Source organism: Acanthisitta chloris, unplaced genomic scaffold (genome assembly GCF_000695815.1).
Source record: "Acanthisitta chloris isolate BGI_N310 unplaced genomic scaffold, ASM69581v1 scaffold18193, whole genome shotgun sequence".
In the NCBI taxonomy this organism is placed as follows: Eukaryota; Metazoa; Chordata; class Aves; order Passeriformes; family Acanthisittidae; genus Acanthisitta; species Acanthisitta chloris.
This window is the reverse complement of record NW_008666757.1, coordinates 259-19,033: the sequence shown is the minus strand read 5'-3', so window position 1 is coordinate 19,033 and position 18,775 is coordinate 259. Positions and strand designations below refer to the sequence as shown.

Sequence of the window (18,775 nt, the reverse complement as noted above, 5' to 3'; positions counted from 1 at the left end):
CTGGTTCCAGTGCTCTGTAGCCATGTGGTGGATCAGTTCAGGGAGTAAAGCTGGTTTAGGAAATGAGGTTGGGGCTGTGGAGCAGCAATCAGGAGCTGGCAGGATGCAGCCAGGTCCCCATATACTTGATGAGGTTTTCATGCCTACTTGGTTTCCTTTCCCCTCTTGCCCACTGAGCATGGACCTGTTCCTGCTGTTTCATGCATCATCGTTAAGATAAGTTCAAAATGAGATTGTAAACCTTACACTTGTATTCTTAGCCCTGTAATTACCTCTAAAATACAGAGAAAGCAGCTTTGACTTGATTAAATCACTCATCTTCTTGGACTTCAATAGATTGTGTTAGGGAAACACCACTTTGTTCTGTGGCTTTTCAAGCCCAACCTCTGTGCTGCAGCTGGGAAGTGACTGAGCACCTGGAGCAGGCTGGAATGCTAAACAACCTCCTGGCAGCACTTCTGCTGTGAGAGCAGAGCCTTTGTTACAGGTCTGTGCAGTTCCAAGGCACTGCTGCTTTCCTGGATCATACAAGGCAGTTTCAAGACAGTGACCAGAGGAGGTTTCAACAGCCGTGACACCTTCCAGGCGTGGCCCTGGTTTGGCACCAGCTCCTGTTGGCATCAGCCACAGCAGGGATGAGTGTTGGCTTTGAGGGCTTAGAGCTTGAGGGAGAAGAAACTTGAATTGTTGCTTTGAAAGAAGAAACGAGGTTATTTCATATCCTTTAGAGGAGCTGATTCCAATCGCCTGTTCAATGAGGCTCCCACACTAGTGTTATCAGCAGGATACAGACACATACATGCAATTATTTTGGCTTTATTTAAGATGTGTTACAACACAATCCAGCAAGCAAGAAATGTGTTACTCACCAGTTCCTTAGGTTTTATACTTCATTTACATCTGCCTTCAGCTTGGCACAAAGTGGTGGAAAATAGCTTTTAAAATACTTCAGTCAATGAAACAAAACCTTCAGGATGTGCCAAGCAAGATCACACCATAAGGGCTAATCATGTCCCTCATCTCCAGATGCTTAGGATGAAAAGCAGCAGCTCTTGCCCTGCTGCTGGCAGAAACTGAGCCTCTCCAGCTGCAGCAGTGGCACAGCTCACTCCAAACCTTGCTGTTACCCACAGGGTGGCCCAAGATGAGATTTTTCTGCTTTTAAGTCCCAAAATAGTCCTCACTTTTGCAGGTCTCAGTCACTGAACAGCACAGCCAAAGTTGCATTTGTTTTCTCCAGGGGTGTTGGATGCTGCAGCCCTCCTGGCACAGGGATGCTCCAGGAGATGTCAGTGATTCATGGGTGACTTCTCAGCTCTGGAGAGCAGCAGTCAGCCCTGTGTCAGCCCTCCTCAGCCAGCCACAGAAGGTGTTCCTGGGGCAGAGGGGAAACAGCCCTGGGAAGGTGTTCTGGGAGAACTGGCAGGGGCTGAGCATCATGGGATCTGCATGAGAATCATCTACATGACCACAGAATCATCAAGGTTGGAGGAGACCTCTAAGATCATTGAGTCCTACCATTAACCTGTCACTGCTGTAACTCCTAAACCCTAAACCATATCCTCAACACCTCCAGGGCCACATCCAGACACCTCTTAAATACCTCCAGGGATGGTGACTCCACCACATAATCATCATCTTTAGAGGAACAACCAGCCCTAATCACCTTCACCCTGGGAACATGCTCTGGGCTTTGAATGTTTTTGCTACAGAGATGTTTTTGGAATGCAGATGTCTAGCAGCTGAGCTACTTTCCTGTGTTTATCCCTCACAGAAAGCTGGGAGATACTCCCTGTTCCTCTAAGGAAGATGCTCTTTCTGAGCCCAAGCTGTCCCAGTCTTTCTTGGTGCATTAAAACCCTTTTTCAGAGGTGGGAAAGGTTGTGGCCAGAGAAATGACTTGGAGTTTCTCTGCAGTTGGAGAGCTGTGCACAGTGAGAGGGCTGAGCACTGCAGCCTCCTCTGGTTCATCCAGCCTTGACCTCGTTAGTAGGATTTATGATTTTAGGGAGCTGATGGAGCATGGAAGTGTAAAGCAAATAATTCCAGAGTTTGTTTGTCTCCATAGGCTTCTTCCCTGCCAGCTGTGTCAGTGTGCAGCTGGCACAGAGCTGCTCCTAGAGCAGCTCTGCTATTTTTAGCCTATTGTAATGTGAGTGAAGATCTCCTGGGCAAGAATCACACTCTAGTGAATCATGGAAAAGATTCCAGGCAGTGAAATGCCAATGTAAAAAAATACCTTGGTGGTGCTCAGAGCATGACTAGGGAGTCACTCACAGCTCTGACCTGCTTTGGAGATCTCAGCCCTATGAATGGAGTCAGTGAGATTGCTCCAAGCTGGGAAGTCCACAGGAGTGTGTCTTCTCCTTGTTGGACATCCCTGGGAGCTGTAATCCTCTAAATAAATCTGTATTCTTGCTGTAGGCTTGTTAGCACAGTCCTGTGGCACTAAGGAGGTCACACAGTGGCTGACCTGCTCATCTCAGAAGTGACTTAACAGGCTCCAAATTAACTACACATCATACAAGATGTGTGCGGGCAAGGTCAGGCTGGAGTTTGCTGTGAGGAGGTGTCTGGTGCGGTCCTGCTGAGGTTCTCTGGCCAGGGGTAACTTCATCTCTTGGTGCTAAATAAGATGAATTTCTACCTTTTATTGCTGAGAACTTCTGTAGGACCTTGGTTAAAATCTGTGGAGAAACTGAATAACTGGAATAGTTTAGGTTCATCTCATCCTACGGCCAGGGCAAGGGACACCTCCCACCAGAACACATTGCTCCAAAACCCATTCAACCTGGCCTGGAACACTCCCAGGGATGGAGTAGCCACAGCCTCTCCAGGCAACCTGTGCCAGTGCCTCAGCACCCTCACAGGGAGGAATTCCTTCCCAACATCCTATCTGTCTCTGCCCTCTGGCAGTGGGAAGCCATTCCCCTTGTCCTCTCCCTCCATGCCTTGTCCCAAGTCCCTCTGCAGCTCTCCTGGAGCCCCTTTGGCATTGGAAGGGTCTCTAAGGTCTCCCTGGAGCCTTCTCTTCTCCAGGCTGAACACCTCCAGCTCTCCCAGTCTAGCTCCATGGCACACAGTATTAGAAACTGTCTTGAAAGTCCCAACTCTCAACAGCTCTTCTGCACCACAAGCATTTCTCACCATACATTCTGCTCCTCCTGTGCACCAGGCCCTGGTGTCTGAGCCCTTCCCTCACAGAGGCAAATGAAACCTCCCCCAAGTACCTTACCTGTTTTAACTTCTTCTTTTTGTCCTTCACAGACAAGTTTTTGTCCTTGATAATGTTCTCCAAAAGCTCTGTTACTGCAGCTTGAGAAGTAGAAACCTTTTGTTCTTCAAATTCCTGAGGAGTTGTTTGCAGTAGGAATATGTTGGCAGTATGGCACAGATGTCTTCCTTGGGACATTTGCACTGGGAGAAAAAGGGCAATTTCCTTCCCAGTATCCCATATATCCCTGCCCTCTGGCAGTAGGCAGCCATTCTCCATTGTGGCCCTTAGGTCCTCGGCCAAGCAGTGTCAGTGTCCTTATTTGTTCCTCTGGGAGAGTGGAGGCTGCTGATAGAAGGCTGAGAAGGGAGCTGGCATGGGACTATGATGGAATCATGGAATTGTTTAGCTTGGAAAAGACCTTTACGAAGGAGTCCAAGTGCTAACCCAGCAGTGCCATCCGTCTGCTGTGCTGAAATACATCTGTATGTATTTCAGGTATAGCTCTATTTTCTGTTGACAGCCTTGGAGAGTCTTTTCCCAAAACTCTTTTCCAGTGGGAGGCGTCACCCCAAAGCAGATGAAGATAGAAATTCAGAGGGAGCCTCTAATCCATTGGCCTGGAAAGGCACACAGCAGTCCATCTTCTGCCTCTGCTTTTCATCCTTGATGGCAACAGCAACATTTGGCCTGCAAAGATGAAATCCTGAAAGCTGTTTTTGCTGGATTTCATCCCAAGCATTCCAGTTGGTTTTATGGCTTCTGAAATGGAGCTTGGAGTTCTTTCTAGCTGGGCCAAGTTCAACCTTCTGTTCCCATTTATCTGTTTTGTTGGTCTTCTAAACAGCAGATTTCAGAGGGACAATTCATGTTTCATGGAACCTAACTCGTGGCAGCTCTGGAAAGGAACTGGATATGGATCAGGACAGTATAGATCACATGTGCTAAGAAATGCTCAGGAAAACCTTGATGTGTCCAGAGCAGCTGCATAACCAACCACCCCCAAACAGCCTAGAAATAGCAAGTCCAAACCACAGATTCCATCCACACCCCTTCCCATCCATTTGGATGGGTGTGCTACCACCCATTCCCAACAAAAATATGGCCAAAAAGAGGGGTTCTGCAGCCATCTTCCAGCATCTCCCCATGGTGGATGGTTCTGCAGCCATCTTCTAATGCTCCTCCATAGCAGGTGGCTCTTTAGTCATCTCCCAATGCTTTTTCATGGCAGGTGGTTCCGTAGTCATCTTTCAGCACTTCTCTATAGTAGATGCTTCTGTAGCCATCTCCTAGTGCTTCTCCACAACAGATAGTTCTATAGTCATCTTCCTCTCCATGACAAGGGGGTTCTGTAGCCATCTTCCAGTAATTCTCCAAAGTAAATTGTTCTGTAGCCATCTCCCAATGCTTCTTCATGGCATAGTTCTGTCGCCATTTTCCAGCACTTCTCCATGACAGATGGCTCTGCAGCCAAGTTCTGCATCCTTCCCAACAACCCTGGCTCTCAAAGGGTGGTGCCCTGCAACCAGAGGTTGGGCTGCAGCATGTTCATGCTTGTTTCAGACATGTTCCTCTTCCAGAGCCTTCCTGGGATCTGTGCCTGCTAACCAGGAGGATTTTACATGTGCTGAAGCTGGTACAGGCTTGCCTCTGGTTTTTCAACATGTTGATGCTCCTTGGCAAGCTTCAGCTGCAGCTCCAGTTCATGAATTCCCTCAGTTATGGCACCTAAATGAGTCTGTTCCAGCTAGGTTTTCCCCTTGAATGATCACCTCCTTGCAGTGTCCTGGCAAGAGCATGTTTACAAGCAGTTGTACGCCATACTCTCCCCATGAACACATCCAGAAGAGGACAATTTGCCTGTCCCACACCTGTGCGTTACCTCAGGGGCACAAGCTCCATGTGTTTACTGACATATGAGTTGGTGCATCTGCAGAGGCAGAAACAAGTCAGTGCAGGTGTGGGCAAGGAGGGAAGGGCTCCAAGAGTCTTCTGGAGAACAACTTAAGCTAAATAAGATTTATAGAAAACATCAATGTCATCATGTGTGGTCGTTGCTGAGGTCTTTTTTCCAGCATGGCCAATGTAGCTCCAATTCAATTCTTTAATTGTCTTCATAAAGGAACTTCGTGGTGTTTTCTGAGCACACTGGGAACCTTGTCTTATCTTTGAAGAGCAGAAATTCCTACTTGGGGGCAATTTATAAGCAATTTTCTTGATGCATTTTGACTTTTCCCAACCTTTCCCTGCCTTCTCCCTTCCTGGCCCACACAAACACCTCTGCTCCCTTTTTCTTTCACTGAACACCTCTGTGGTGAACACGTCTTTGTTAGGGATGTTTTCTAGAACTTTTAATTCAAGATGTTTGGTTTAGTGTCTAGGGATGGTGAACCTCTAGCCAGAAGGAATCTGAAATTACATTGACAGATGACTAATTCAGTGTTGATTTACAGCAAATCCTAGGATGTGATCTAGCTGTTCTCTGCAGCAGCAGGACCTACTGCATACCCTTGTGTCACCTGCAGAAGGTCTGTGTAGGAGCCTGTTATTGTTTCTCTCATGGAGAAGAAGCTGCTGGATTGGTTCTTGACTTTCTCCCATCTCTGCAGGTTCCTGGGTTTCTATTTGATATGGATTATTGTCCCTAATGCTGGATGAATCAATAATGTTCTTCATCCACAGCCTGACATAAGCTGTAATGTTGAGATATCAGACCTTTGTGACCAGTAAAATTCTTTTTTTCTCCACTAGAGAGGAGATAAATGATTTGGGAAAGGCATTTGGTCTGTATTACAGAATCATTGAGTTCAGAAAAGACTTTCAAGACCATCAAGTCCAACCTGTGACCCATCACCACCTTGTCAACTAGACCATCCCGTCATTCCTTGAACACCCCCAGGAATGGTGACTCCACCACCGCCCTGAGCAGCACACTGCAGTGCCTGACAGCCCTTTCCAGGAAGAATTGTTTGGAATGCAAACATTTCTATTCCCTTCCATAGCTGTGTGCCTCTCAGAGGTCCTGTCCATGCCCAGAGGCTCTTCCACTCTCGTGCTGTTCCACACCTCTCTAACCAGCCTGATGTCTCCTTCCTCTTGCAGAGGAGAATGCAGAGATCACCCTGGACGTGTCATTGGCCTATCGAGATGATATGCTTGATGATTGGAAAGAAATAGCTCATGCCATAGAGATCAGGAAGCTGAAGTGCACCTTTGGCTCACCCAAAGTAAGAGGTTCTGATAATGTTGCAAGTGGGAAGGTGCAGGAATGTGGTGGGAGTTGTCCTCTTCCTGTCATAGAATCATAGAATCTCCCTCTCCACGAAGGGATTTTCCCCAATATCCAACCTAAACCTCCCTTGACACAACTTGAGGTCATTTCCTCTTGGCTTGTCATTTGTGATGTGGGAGAAGAGACTACAACCTGGCTGAACCTCCTGTCAAGGAGGTGTAGAGAGTTCATCTTGGAAGGCTCCCTTGACTTTAAGACTATTAAAGAGCCTGAAATGTGAACCTGTTTGAGGTCAAACCTCATTGGCTCAGTGGCCTAAACCAATCAAAAACATGAGAAAAATTGTCCCCAGGCCACTGTCTCTCACAGGCTGTCCTCAGGAGGAGACTGGGATTGGCAAGTAAGTTCCCAGTGCTCCCAGTCTGAGGGCTCTTGTAGACCCTCCCCATGAAGGTTGTGCTGGTCCCTCAGGGCTGATGACTCCATTGCTGCTCTGTGCCCTTCCTCTAGACCCTGGAGTCCGAGGGTCGTCACTATGATTGTGACTTCCTTCCCTTCATGGAGATTGGCAGTGTGGCACACAAATACTACCTCATCAACATCCGCCTGCCCGTCAATGACAGGAAGGGCATCAATGTGGGCATCGGTGAGATCAAGGACATCCGCCTCGTGGTGAGTCCATCCTACTCCTGTCCATGGTGTCTGCCCAGGGTTGCTGCAGCTCCTGTTCTGAGTTGCTCCTGTCCATAGTGAAGTCCTGCTCTTCACCACTGGCAGCTTCTGCCCCAAATGGGTTTGTCCTCCTTCCCAAGGGATGCTCTCTTTGACTGCTCTTCTAAGGAGCCCTCCCTAAGCCATGAGCTCTGTGACCACCTCCAGAGCTGGGCTCCAAGATCCCCCGTACCCTCTCCTCCCCACCACAGTCTGGCTGAGGTGCAGAGTTCTCCCTCATGGATAGGAGCTAAGGAGAAGCAGAACAGCAGAGTTTAGAGGGCATCAGGATACTGGAGTTGGCCGTGGCCATGCAGATGTCTGGGATGGCTGTCAGCTATCCTTATTCCCACCCTCCCTTGAGGCTTGGTGTCCATGGATGCTTCTCCCAGCTGGAAACCCTCCCACCACCATCCCTGTCAGCAGAGCAGTGAGCCAGCAGCTGTGGTGGCTGCAGACAGCGGGGGGAGGGTGTGTGGCTGGAGACACGTTAATTTGGCCAATGCTCTTCCCACCAGTGGTGACTTGGCTCCATGAGTATCTCCTTACTTGTCTGGGAGTAGTTGTGCCAGTTTTTTCCATGCTGTGTCAGCATCCTCTCTCCCACTTCACCATGACTGTTGGTATTTGTCTTCAGACCTTCTGGAACCTGCTCAGGTGGCCTGGAGGGGCACAGTGTGCACCTGCTCCCTTTCTGGTGTTGGCCAAACCACATCTTTAAAGAGTAGTTGCACCTACGTGTGTTAGATGCTCTGCCATGCATGTGCCAATCCTGACACTCCTGTAAGGAGAAGCATGGAGTGATGATGTTGTGGTCACATCTCACCTTGGTTTTCCCTAGGGCATTCATCAAAATGGAGGCTTCACCAAGGTGTGGTTCGCCATGAAGACCTTCCTTACCCCCAGCATTTTAATCATCATGGTGTGGTACTGGAGAAGGATCACATTGATGACAAGAGCTCCTGTCCTGCTGGAGAAGTAAGTAAGGGCCGTGGTGACCCTCAAGCAAGGGGGCACCCCTGAGGTGGTTGTTGTTCCCATGGTTGAGGAGACAGGAATGGTCTCTTCTCCATCCCCTCCCTCCACCCAGGCACACTGGGAGCAGGAGACCTCCTTTTGATGCCCTGCTCAAGCATGGAGGCTGGACCAGATGACCCACTGTGGTCCCTTCCAACCTGACCCATTCTAGGATAGGTTCTCTTTCCCATTAAACCTATGGAGAAGGAGGAGCTGCTTGGAGAGGGGCTCAGTCCCAGAAGGTTTGGTGGCAGGTGGTGACACTGCCCAAACAGCCCTGGATTTCCTTCTGTTGCTCTCTATGCACAGCTTTGGCATTTGGGGCTTTGTCCTTCCCTTGCAAACCAGAAAGAGATGGTGTTTGTGCCTCTCCAGGGTCATCTTTGCTCTGGGAATTTCCATGACATTCATTAACATCCCTGTGGAGTGGTTTTCCATTGGATTTGACTGGACTTGGATGCTGCTCTTCGGAGACATTCGACAAGGCATCTTCTATGCCATGCTGCTCTCCTTTTGGATCATCTTCTGTGGGGAGCATATGATGGTGGGTACCACACTCATGGGGAGGTGGTTTCCAGCAGTATCTGGCAGCTCCCTTGTACTTATTGAGTGTTGGAAATGATGCTGTGGGGACTCACACCAGATAAGAGGACTTCAGGCTGACTTGCTTTTCCTTCTTCTCCTCCTTCACACCTGTTGACCTTCTGATTAGGACCAGAATGAGCGGAATCGGCTCTCGGGGTACTGGAAGCAGGTTGGACCCATAGCTGTGGGCTCCTTCTGCCTCTTCATCTTTGACATGTGTGAGAGGTAGGTACAGTAATGCTCCCCAGCAGCAAGCCCAGACTCCTGGTCACCTCCCACAGTAGTTTCACCCTGGGAGTGCCCCAAAGCTTGGTGGCATGTTACAACAGCAGATCTGGTCCCATGGGGCCATAAAGAAATGTTTTCCAGCTCAACTCCTCCTCACCCTCATAGGAAGCACAGCTGACTCTTCCTATGTGAAACCTTAGGGAGATGTTCTTCCCCAGAGGGTGACTGGGCACTGGAACAGCTCTCCAGGGTGGTGGTTATGACCCTAAATCCTGTCAGAGATCAAGGCATGTCTGGACAACACTCTCAGGCACAGGGTGGATTGTTGGGGTGTCCTGTGCAGGGCAGGAGTTGGACTGATGATTCTTGCATGTCCCTCCAGCTCAAGATATTCCGTGATTCCTGGGCTGCAGAGTGGACATGGGGCTCTCTGAGCCCGTTGGCCTCAGGGGCAATGGGTGATTTCTCTCTCCTTGCAGGGGAGTGCAGCTCAAGAACCCTTTCTACAGCATCTGGACCACTGAGGTCGGCACAGAGCTGGCTGTATCCTTTGCCTGGCTCGGGCTGTGTTGGTAGGAGAGGGAGATGTTCCCCTCCTGCCAGGTACCTTGGACTTGTGGGAATCTTCTGCCTTTTGGGAGGCCAGGAGTTGATCAGGCACTGTGAGAGATGTCAGTGTCCCTGGGAAGGATCCATCCTGGTATGTTTGGAGCTGGATGCCTCTGGGGACTGGGATTTGCACCATTTGCCCTTAACTTTCTCTGCCCAGATGGCCTTTATTATAGTTGCAGGGATCTGCCTGTGCCTCTATTTTCTCTTCTTGTGTTTCATGGTCTTCCAAGTGTTCAGAAACATCAGTGGGAAGCAGTCAAGCCTCCCTGCCATGAGCAAGGCTCGACGCCTCCACTACGAGGTAACAACCCTCCTTTGGGGTACAGAGCCCTTAGCACTGGGTCTCAGAGTCTGTACTGAGACTCCTATAGCCATAATTTCTCCATACCTCCATTTCTTCCTCTAATAAGAATTCTTGGGTTTAATACAACACTTTGCTCTAGTTTTCCATGGTGGAAATTCAGATTTCTGGGGTTAACATTTCCTTACCAAGTTGCAGGACAGCAATTGTCCTTCCAGGATCAAAACATGACACATTCAGGCCATTATCCCTGTTTTTAGCCCATGGTTTTCTATGTGTTTCTGTCCTACTTGTCTTTACCTGCTACCAAACCCAAGAAGTTGATTCCACAGGGGTGTAAACACTTACCCCCAAAGTTCTGCTAGACCATGATCACTTCGGATTTGAACAACTCATTATCACCCATCAGATGCACATCAAAAGTTGTACTTGAGTGAATTTGAAGCAGATATTGAGTGTTTTCCCCTCTAGCAGGAGGCACAGGGCTCCAGCTCATGGTGCTGCTGCTGCTGAACATGCAAACATCTGGTGAACATGGATCTGGGCTGGAAGAGTTAATAGTCAGAGTAATTACACAGACACGGACATTTCCACCCAAATTCCAGAAGCAGGTTAAAAAAACCACCACACTCACACAAAACAGTTGGACTTGAGGATCTTAAAGGTCTCTTCCAACCCTGATGATTCTCTGAAAAGTAAAAGAATTTGTGAGTAAATATATAAACCCAGTGGCAATACAGCTGGTCTGCAGTGGGATTCCAGCCCAAAGAGCATGAGTTTGGCTTGGAATCTCCATGAATCCTGAACCCGAGTTTGGCCTGGAATCTCCACTCTGTGACAGCTTGGTTGTGGCAGAATTAACTTCCTCCTGGCCTGGCTAGAGGTGAGGATAAGTGTGGTGGGACGCCCACCAACCCACCATGCAGGTTCTCCCCATGGGTTTGTTTGAGCAGAGCTGTGAGCTGTGTGGGGCTATCACCTCCTGAAACCTTGCTTACACCACCCTGCCACATCTCCCACCTTAATTAACTCCTGCTCAATCAGTCACCAAAGCAAATGTCATGGAAAGGCACTGCTGTCCAGACATTCCCACCCCACGTGGAGCATCCAGCAGACGTGTGGGGAGAGGAGGACATGGGCTGTGCTAGGCACGGCACAGGAGTGGGTGGAGGTTGTTTTGCTTTGGGGTTTTGTGGGTTGGCCCTTTGCTTTTTATTTTTTATACTCATGTCTTGTCTGTCCCAAAACCAAAAATGGTTTTGTGGATTCTGTTAATGTGACCAGTGACATTTCTCTCGAAACAGGGGCTGATCTTTAGGTTCAAGTTCCTGATGCTCATCACCTTGGCATGTGCAGCCATGACCGTCATCTTTTTCATTGTCAGCCAGGTGAGTCAAGGCACTGAGCTTCCTCAGAGAGCATTGGCAGCTGCTTCTCCCTGGCCTGGCCTGTTATAAGCACTTTTGATACCAAGTTGCTTTTGAAGAAGTTGTTTTCATTTGAAGCTTTGCCATGAAACTGCTCAGGCTGGAGCTGGCACAGAGGCTGTTGGCACAGGAGGAGTGTTGGGCTGTGCTGTGTGGAACATCAGCCAACATGGTTTGGTCATTTCTGAGAACTCAGCAAGGGGAAAATGTTCTATTCACACTGAAGCACTCTGGTGGCTTTGTGTGCCCACAGAGACATGACAGAATCCAATTTGCCCTGTTTGATTGTCCCTGGCAATAGCTCTACCTGTTCATCCTGAGCTCTAGTTCTGTCTTGTACAAACGAGCTAGTAGCACTACGGAAATCATGGAATCCCATACTGGTTTGGGTTGGAATGGACCTAGGAGCTCATCTAGGGACAACTTCCATTAGCCCAAGTTGCTCTAAGCCCTGTCCAATCTGGGCTGCAACACTCCAGGGATGGAGCAGCCACAGCTCCTCTGGGCAACCTGTGTCAGTGCCTCAGCATCCTCACAGGGAACAATTCCTTCCCAATATCCCATCTAGCCCTGTCCTCTGGCAGTGGGAAGCCATTTCTCCTTGTTCTGTCCCTCCAGGCCCTTCAAAAGAGTATCTCTCTATCTTTACTGTAGCTCCTTCACTTACTGGAAGGCCCCAGTTAAGTCACCCCAAAGCTCTTCTTCAGGCTGAACAATCCCAACTCTCTCAGCCTTTCCTCCCAGCAGAGCTGCTCCACCCCTCTGATCATCTGGGTGCCTCCTCTGGACTCACTCCAACAGCTCCATGTCCTTCCTGTGAAGTTTCTCTGTGTTGCCTTGTCCTATCCCTGCATGCCTTGTCCCAAGTCCCTGTGCACCTCTCTTGGAGTCCCTTTAGGCGCTGGAAGGGGCTCTAAGGTGCCTCTGAGCTTCTCCTCTCCAGGCTGAACACCCCCAGCTCTCCCAGCCTGGCTCCATAGCAGAACTGCTTCAGCCTTTGGAACATCTCCATGGCTCGCTCTTTCAGCTCGCTTAGCTTTCAGCATGAACAGTCTGTGCATCTCCAACTAAAATTAATATTGATGGTATTTCATGACTCCAGCACACCCCAGGGTGTGCAGGCTGGTGCTGTCAGCCAGCCACAGCCAGGCTGTGCTCAGCACATCAGCTCTCACATTATTCATGCTGCTTTTCCTGCCATAAAAGCTCTATTTTTAGCAGTCAGATGTTTTCAGCTGTCACTGGTTGTGCCCAGGTACTGCTCTTCATGTGCCAGTCACTGCTGAGCACATGGTTACAGTGTGTGTGTGGCAGAGCGAAGTGGTTTGGTCACGTTAAATGAGACATCAAAGCTACCGAAATCCTGAGGGAATCATTTTGTCAGGACCAGTTTTTTCCCTGCAGATTGAGGCTAAAGAGGAGAATCCCAGCCTGGCTTCTGCCTCACTGAACCTGTTCCACTCCATTTACTCCATCCTGTTGAATTGGTGCTCTTGTCACTGATTGACTCCAAGTTGGTGCTTCAGGGGGTATATCTTTCCAGATTTGATCTTCCTGATGGGCTGTGTGTGTGTGTGGGCTTCTTTGTCCTGGGCAGGTGACAGAAGGCCACTGGAAGTGGGGGGACATAACAATCCAGGTGAACAGTGCCTTCTTCACTGGCATCTATGGGATGTGGAACCTCTATGTCTTTGCTCTCATGTTCCTGTATGCTCCATCACACAAGAACTATGGTGAAGACCAGTCAAATGGTAAGTGCCTCTAAGTGATCCGAGGGGTGACATAGGGACAAAGTGGGAAATACCTTCTGTGCATTATTTTTTTGGCCAAAATGCTTGTTCAGCACCTTGACACGTGCAAATGATGGTTTGGTTTTCTGAGCAGGCATTTGGATTAACTGGGTTATAGACAGGTTTGAGTGTTTAGCCAAGGCTGGAACCTTCTAGGTGGTTTTTGCACCTTTCAGCATTACCCAGATGTAACTGTGTAGCTCCAATGGAGGGAGAAGGAAAGGAGAAAACAGAATCCCTGATCTAGTGGGTGGTATATCTGCCCATGGTTTGGGGGTGGAACTAGGTGATCTTGTTTTTAAGGTCTGTTCCAACCCAACCATTCTAGAATTCTGTGAAATCAGGGCAAGGGGAAATGGTAGTGCTCTTGGATTCTTTTATCAGTGGTCTTCAGTAGCACAGAAATCATCCTTTGCTGATACAGAATCATCAAATTATAGAATCTATTAGGTTGAAAAAGCCCTCTGAGATCACCAAGTTCAATCATTCCCCAGTACTGCCAAGGCCACCACTATGTTCCCAAGTGCCACATCCACATGGGTGTAAAGTCCCTTCAGGGACAGTCACTCCACCACTGCCCTGGGCAGCTGTGCCATGGCTGGAAAACCCTTTCCATGAAGAAATTTTCCCAGTATCCAACCTGAACCTCCCCTGGCACAACTTGAGGCTGTTTCCTCTTGTCCTGTCCCTTGTTCCATGGGAGCAGAGCCTGACTCTACCTCCTGTCAGGGAGTTGTAGTGAGCAGAAGGTTCCCCTGAGCCTCCTTTTCTCCAGGATGAGCTTCTCCAGGTCCCTCAGCCACTCCTGGTGTTCTGTTCTCTTCTCTGGACACGTTCCAACCCCTCAATGTCCTTCTTATGCTTCTATTTAAACAACTGTAAATAAAAGCATTTCCAGGAATGTTGCCTAGTCCCCAGTTCAGGCAACTACTTGAGGGAATAAAATGTATCTTTTGCTTTCTAATGGTTCAGTGTTTTCCTGTGAGACTGTGCTGATGAAGTAATTTTGTTTCTCAGGTGACCTGGGGGTGAACAGCGGAGAAGAGCTCCAGCTCACCACCACTATCACCCACGTGGATGGGCCCACAGAGGTCTATAAGCTGGCTCGGAAGGAGGCTCACGAGTGACACAGAGGTGCCTCAGCAGGGACCCAGCCCAGGGTGGGGAGCAGAGGCCCCAGGTGCCACATCCACATGGGTGTAAAGTCCCTTCAGGGACAGTCACTCCACCACTGCCCTGGGCAGCTGTGCCATGGCTGGAAAACCCTTTCCATGAAGAAATTTTCCCAGTATCCAACCTGAACCTCCCCTGGCACAACTTGAGGCTGTTTCCTCTTGTCCTGTCCCTTGTTCCATGGGAGCAGAGCCTGACTCTACCTCCTGTCAGGGAGTTGTAGTGAGCAGAAGGTTCCCCTGAGCCTCCTTTTCTCCAGGATGAGCTTCTCCAGGTCCCTCAGCCACTCCTGGTGTTCTGTTCTCTTCTCTGGACACGTTCCAACCCCTCAATGTCCTTCTTATGCTTCTATTTAAACAACTGTAAATAAAAGCATTTCCAGGAATGTTGCCTAGTCCCCAGTTCAGGCAACTACTTGAGGGAATAAAATGTATCTTTTGCTTTCTAATGGTTCAGTGTTTTCCTGTGAGACTGTGCTGATGAAGTAATTTTGTTTCTCAGGTGACCTGGGGGTGAACAGCGGAGAAGAGCTCCAGCTCACCACCACTATCACCCACGTGGATGGGCCCACAGAGGTCTATAAGCTGGCTCGGAAGGAGGCTCACGAGTGACACAGAGGTGCCTCAGCAGGGACCCAGCCCAGGGTGGGGAGCAGAGGACACACAAGTCCCTCTGGCCGGAGACCTCTCCAGCCACATTGGCTCTTCCAGCACCCAGTCCCTGGGGTATTCTCAGAGCAGTGACACTGAGCAGAACATTTGTAACTCTTTACTATGGTGTAGTTATTCCTGGGGGGAGGGATGTGTATCTTGTGTTACACTCAAGCACGTAGAAACCTGCTGGAAAGGCATTAGGGTTGCAAAGTCACATGTCAGGATGGGGCAGAGCTGCCCTGGGGCTGGTTTTATTCAGCTGCATGTGCCAGTGCATAAAGGGAGCTCAGTCAGGAGGATGTACTCAGCACTCTGAGTTTCCCCGTGTGCAACTTCAGGTGTTGGTTTTGGGAGGACTAAAGTCTCCTAAAAACATTGAATTCCACCATCTCCAAGTGTATTGACCCTTGTTTGAGTCTTCAGAGCAGCCCTGCAGCCACTCTCTGTCACTGAATGGGCCACCCCTGCCCTGGGCAGCTGTACCAGGGCTGGATAATCCTTTCCAGGAAGAAATGTTCCCTAATATCCTATCTAAACCTCCTCTGGCACAGCTTGAGGCCATTTCCTCTTCTCCTTTGTCCCCTGGGAGAGGAGTAGGCTGTTAGTAAGATTTTAGTAGCAGCAATGTGCTTTCTCAGTAGGTTTATACAGCTGGTTGAATACACGAAATGTCCAATTTGGATGCTGAGTTGCAGAATGGAGTGTCCCAAGTTCCAGAGGTGCTGATCCTCCTGTTCTCAGTCCCTTTGACTTCCCATGCTGCTGTGCTTCCTCCCTCTTCCCCTTTTCTTAGGTGCGTCCTTGTGATCTGGACAGTCTCACTCCTGGCACTGCCAGACTGGAGCACTTGGCAGAGCTGGATTCTTCCAGGGATTATCAGACTTGAAAGGATCTTCTGGTCATGTACTAATGTGGATCTTTGCTTTTCCAGAGCAAACAAAGGCACTGAGCTCACTCACCCCCACACTGGGAGGCTGTTGGCAGTGTGAGGGGGGTGGGAACTGATCTGGAGTGGAGGCTTGAACTAGACTGTGCTGGAACCAGTTAAGATTAGTGAATGATGTGGGGGGGAAGAATCATGGCCAGAAGGGTTTGTGCTGTACAGGGCAGGCCTTTGAGAGCCTCATACACTAGCAAAGGAAATGTCTAGGTTAACTGCTAGTAACATGTAGCTCACCCTCTCAGTTTGTCCTTAAAAGATAATCTGATACAGCAGTTGCTGAAGGGACAGAAATTAGGGAGAAAGGGAAGGCTCCCCAGGCTGTCAGCTCAGGTACCATCACAGTTCCCACTCCAGAATTTATTCATGTGTTCCCACTCATTTTTTAGAGCTACACACTAGGAAAAAAAGAGATCAAAATATCTTATATAACCTATACCAGGTTGTGGACTGTCATGGGTCTCCAGTCAGGATGTGACAGGCTGGGCCGACCCCTCTGCTGCTCCCTTTTTATTCATTGGAGCTACTCCAGGATTTGTTTAGAAGGAATCATTCCCAGCTCCCTCTGCCCCTGGAGCATCCCAGCAGAAGCAGGTGCAGGCAGAATTCCTACTTCCAGCAATGATTCCATGAAAAAGTGAACTAAATCAACACACATCAAGGCAAGTCCAGCACATTCCCAGCTGAGCACTCGACTTTGCAACCCTAACATTCCTTTTCACTTGGGTTCTTACGTGATATTTATGTTGTTCCCATAGCTGTGTCCACGGTTTCTTTTCCAGCTTAGTCTCTAGCATTGTGTTTTGTAAAGACTCCTCACAAAGAGGGAACCACAGCTTTGAAACCAAATTTGGTGTCAAACACTAACAGTGTGTGTTTATGGGGTGAGAGTGTGTGTGGGTGTGTGTGTGGGTTTTTTATCTCTTCATTCCTAAGTCCTACTCATATGTCTTGGAAATAGTCCCTGGGTCTTCTTAAAATATATCCTTGGGTTTGGTTAGGTTGAGTTCAGTTTTTACAGAATGCTTTAAGCAACCTGAAAAACATGTAGTTTTGTTAATTTAAATAAAACATACAATATTGTGGATTTGTTGTTGGAATTTCTTCTCAATATTCCTTCTGGGATACCCTCTGGCAGTGGGAAGCCATTCCCTGTGTCCTGTCCTTCCATCCCTTGTCCCAAGTCCCTCTGCAGCTCTCTTGGAGCCCCTTTAGGCACTGGAAGGGGGTCTAAGGTCTCCCTGGAGCCTTTTCTCCAGGATGACTCAGTGTCAGCAGCAGCAGCAGCGATTGAGGTACGTGCAGACTGAAATCAGTCTGGATTTGACTGCACAGCAGGGTTATAGATCTCTGGGATCAGAGTCCTGCCTGAACCCAGGAGTCCTCAGCAGCCAATCAGGCAACAAGGAGCAGTGCCCAGTTTTGAGAGGGAGATATAAGTGTGTCCTGGAAGTGTGAGCAAGCAGAATGCAGCGACCAGGGCAGGCAAACAGGAAAGGCAGACAGTTTGCACAGGCAGGGCACAGAAGAAGGGCACAGGATTGCAGAAGCCAGTCTCTGACCACCAGAGCAGCCAGTCTCTGAAACCTGTCTCTGACCACCTAACTGGAAAATGTCTAACCATGGTTTCCACTCACCCCAGAGCAACTGCCAAAAGCAACCCAGGGACCCAGATAGATGTAAGTCACCAGCATGAAGCTGTCCAGATCTCTGGCTGCAGTGAATGCTTAAGCCTGGCAAAGATACTTAAGGGCAGCAGGGAGGATACATGTATAAGGTGTGAACAGCTAAGGGACATCCCACCTAGCTGCAAGAGGCATGCCCTCATTGAAGACTTGTAAAAAACAGGTAGTGGAGTTGGAGGAGACAGCCAGGAGACTAAGAGACTAAGGGAGGCTGAGAAGGAGGTAGACAGATTGTTACAGCCCCCTATGGAAGAGGAAAGCCAGACTGCCGGGGGGGGGGGGGGGTCAAAACACGTATGAGGGCACAAACCGGGACAGACCGGGAGCAAGGAGGTTACTGACACTGGGACCTGGGAAGTAGTAAAAAGGAAGAATAGTAAAGGGAAGAGAAAAGGGACCAACAAAAGGAAGAGCTCAGCTTCTAATCCTGATGTCCCAATCCAACTGGAGGTGCCCACACAACTGGTTTCTAGCTCTACAAACAAATGAGACAATAACTGGCACATGTAAAAAACTGAAATCAACTGCCGCAGCACAGCCTGCCCCACAGGCAAAGAAAATTAAAACTAGCCCAACTAGAAAAATAGTGGTAGGAGACTCACCCTTGACAGGCACTCAGCCTGACCCACTCTTGAGGGAAGTGTGTTGTCTCCCAGGAGCATGAATCAGGGATGTTACAGAGACTGCCAAGTCTAGTCAAACCCACTGACTACTACCTGCTATTAGTATTCCATGTGGGAGCCACTGACATAGCCAACAGAAGACTAATAAACGTTAGGAAAGATTACAGAACCCTGGGAGAGATGGTCAAGGACTCTGGTGCATGAGTGATCTTTACGTCGATGTGTGAGGTCCAGGGTGAGGGGTAGGAGATGGCCAGATGAATCAGGAAGGTCAATAGTTGGCTGCAAAAATGGTGCCAAAGCCAAGGCTTTGGGTACTCAGATCTTGGGATTTACACAGACAAGCCTGGTCTGACCAGGACTGATGGGGGTCACTTGACAAAAAAGTGGAAAAGCATCTTCAGTTGGGAGCTTGCTAAACTTGTGAATAAAGCTTTAAACTAGATTTGCTGGGTGAGGGGGCACCTACCCACCCCGATCCTACCCGTTGGATGCCATCACCCACAACGGATGCCCAGAGCAGAATAATGTCACTGGTGGGATTCCAACCAGTGTGTTGGGGCTGTTCCAGGGCCCGGTCAAAT

At 49.0% G+C, this 18,775-nt stretch overlaps 1 protein-coding gene across 1 annotated transcript in view; it reads left to right on the top strand.

The window, feature by feature from the left end:
• Window positions 1–14,972, top strand: part of WLS (wntless Wnt ligand secretion mediator) — a gene marked incomplete at its 5' end in the record, with an annotated part of 16,269 nt that extends 1,297 nt beyond the window's left edge. The window contains 10 exons of the mRNA XM_009072264.1: window positions 6,317–6,441; window positions 6,957–7,118; window positions 7,999–8,135; window positions 8,550–8,718; window positions 8,887–8,984; window positions 9,467–9,530; window positions 9,757–9,900; window positions 11,205–11,288; window positions 12,925–13,078; window positions 14,792–14,972. Of these exons, the coding sequence (XP_009070512.1) occupies window positions 6,317–6,441; window positions 6,957–7,118; window positions 7,999–8,135; window positions 8,550–8,718; window positions 8,887–8,984; window positions 9,467–9,530; window positions 9,757–9,900; window positions 11,205–11,288; window positions 12,925–13,078; window positions 14,792–14,901 (1,247 nt within the window). The remainder of the gene's footprint in view (window positions 1–6,316; window positions 6,442–6,956; window positions 7,119–7,998; window positions 8,136–8,549; window positions 8,719–8,886; window positions 8,985–9,466; window positions 9,531–9,756; window positions 9,901–11,204; window positions 11,289–12,924; window positions 13,079–14,791) is intronic.
• Window positions 14,973–18,775: the final 3,803 nt, after the last annotated feature.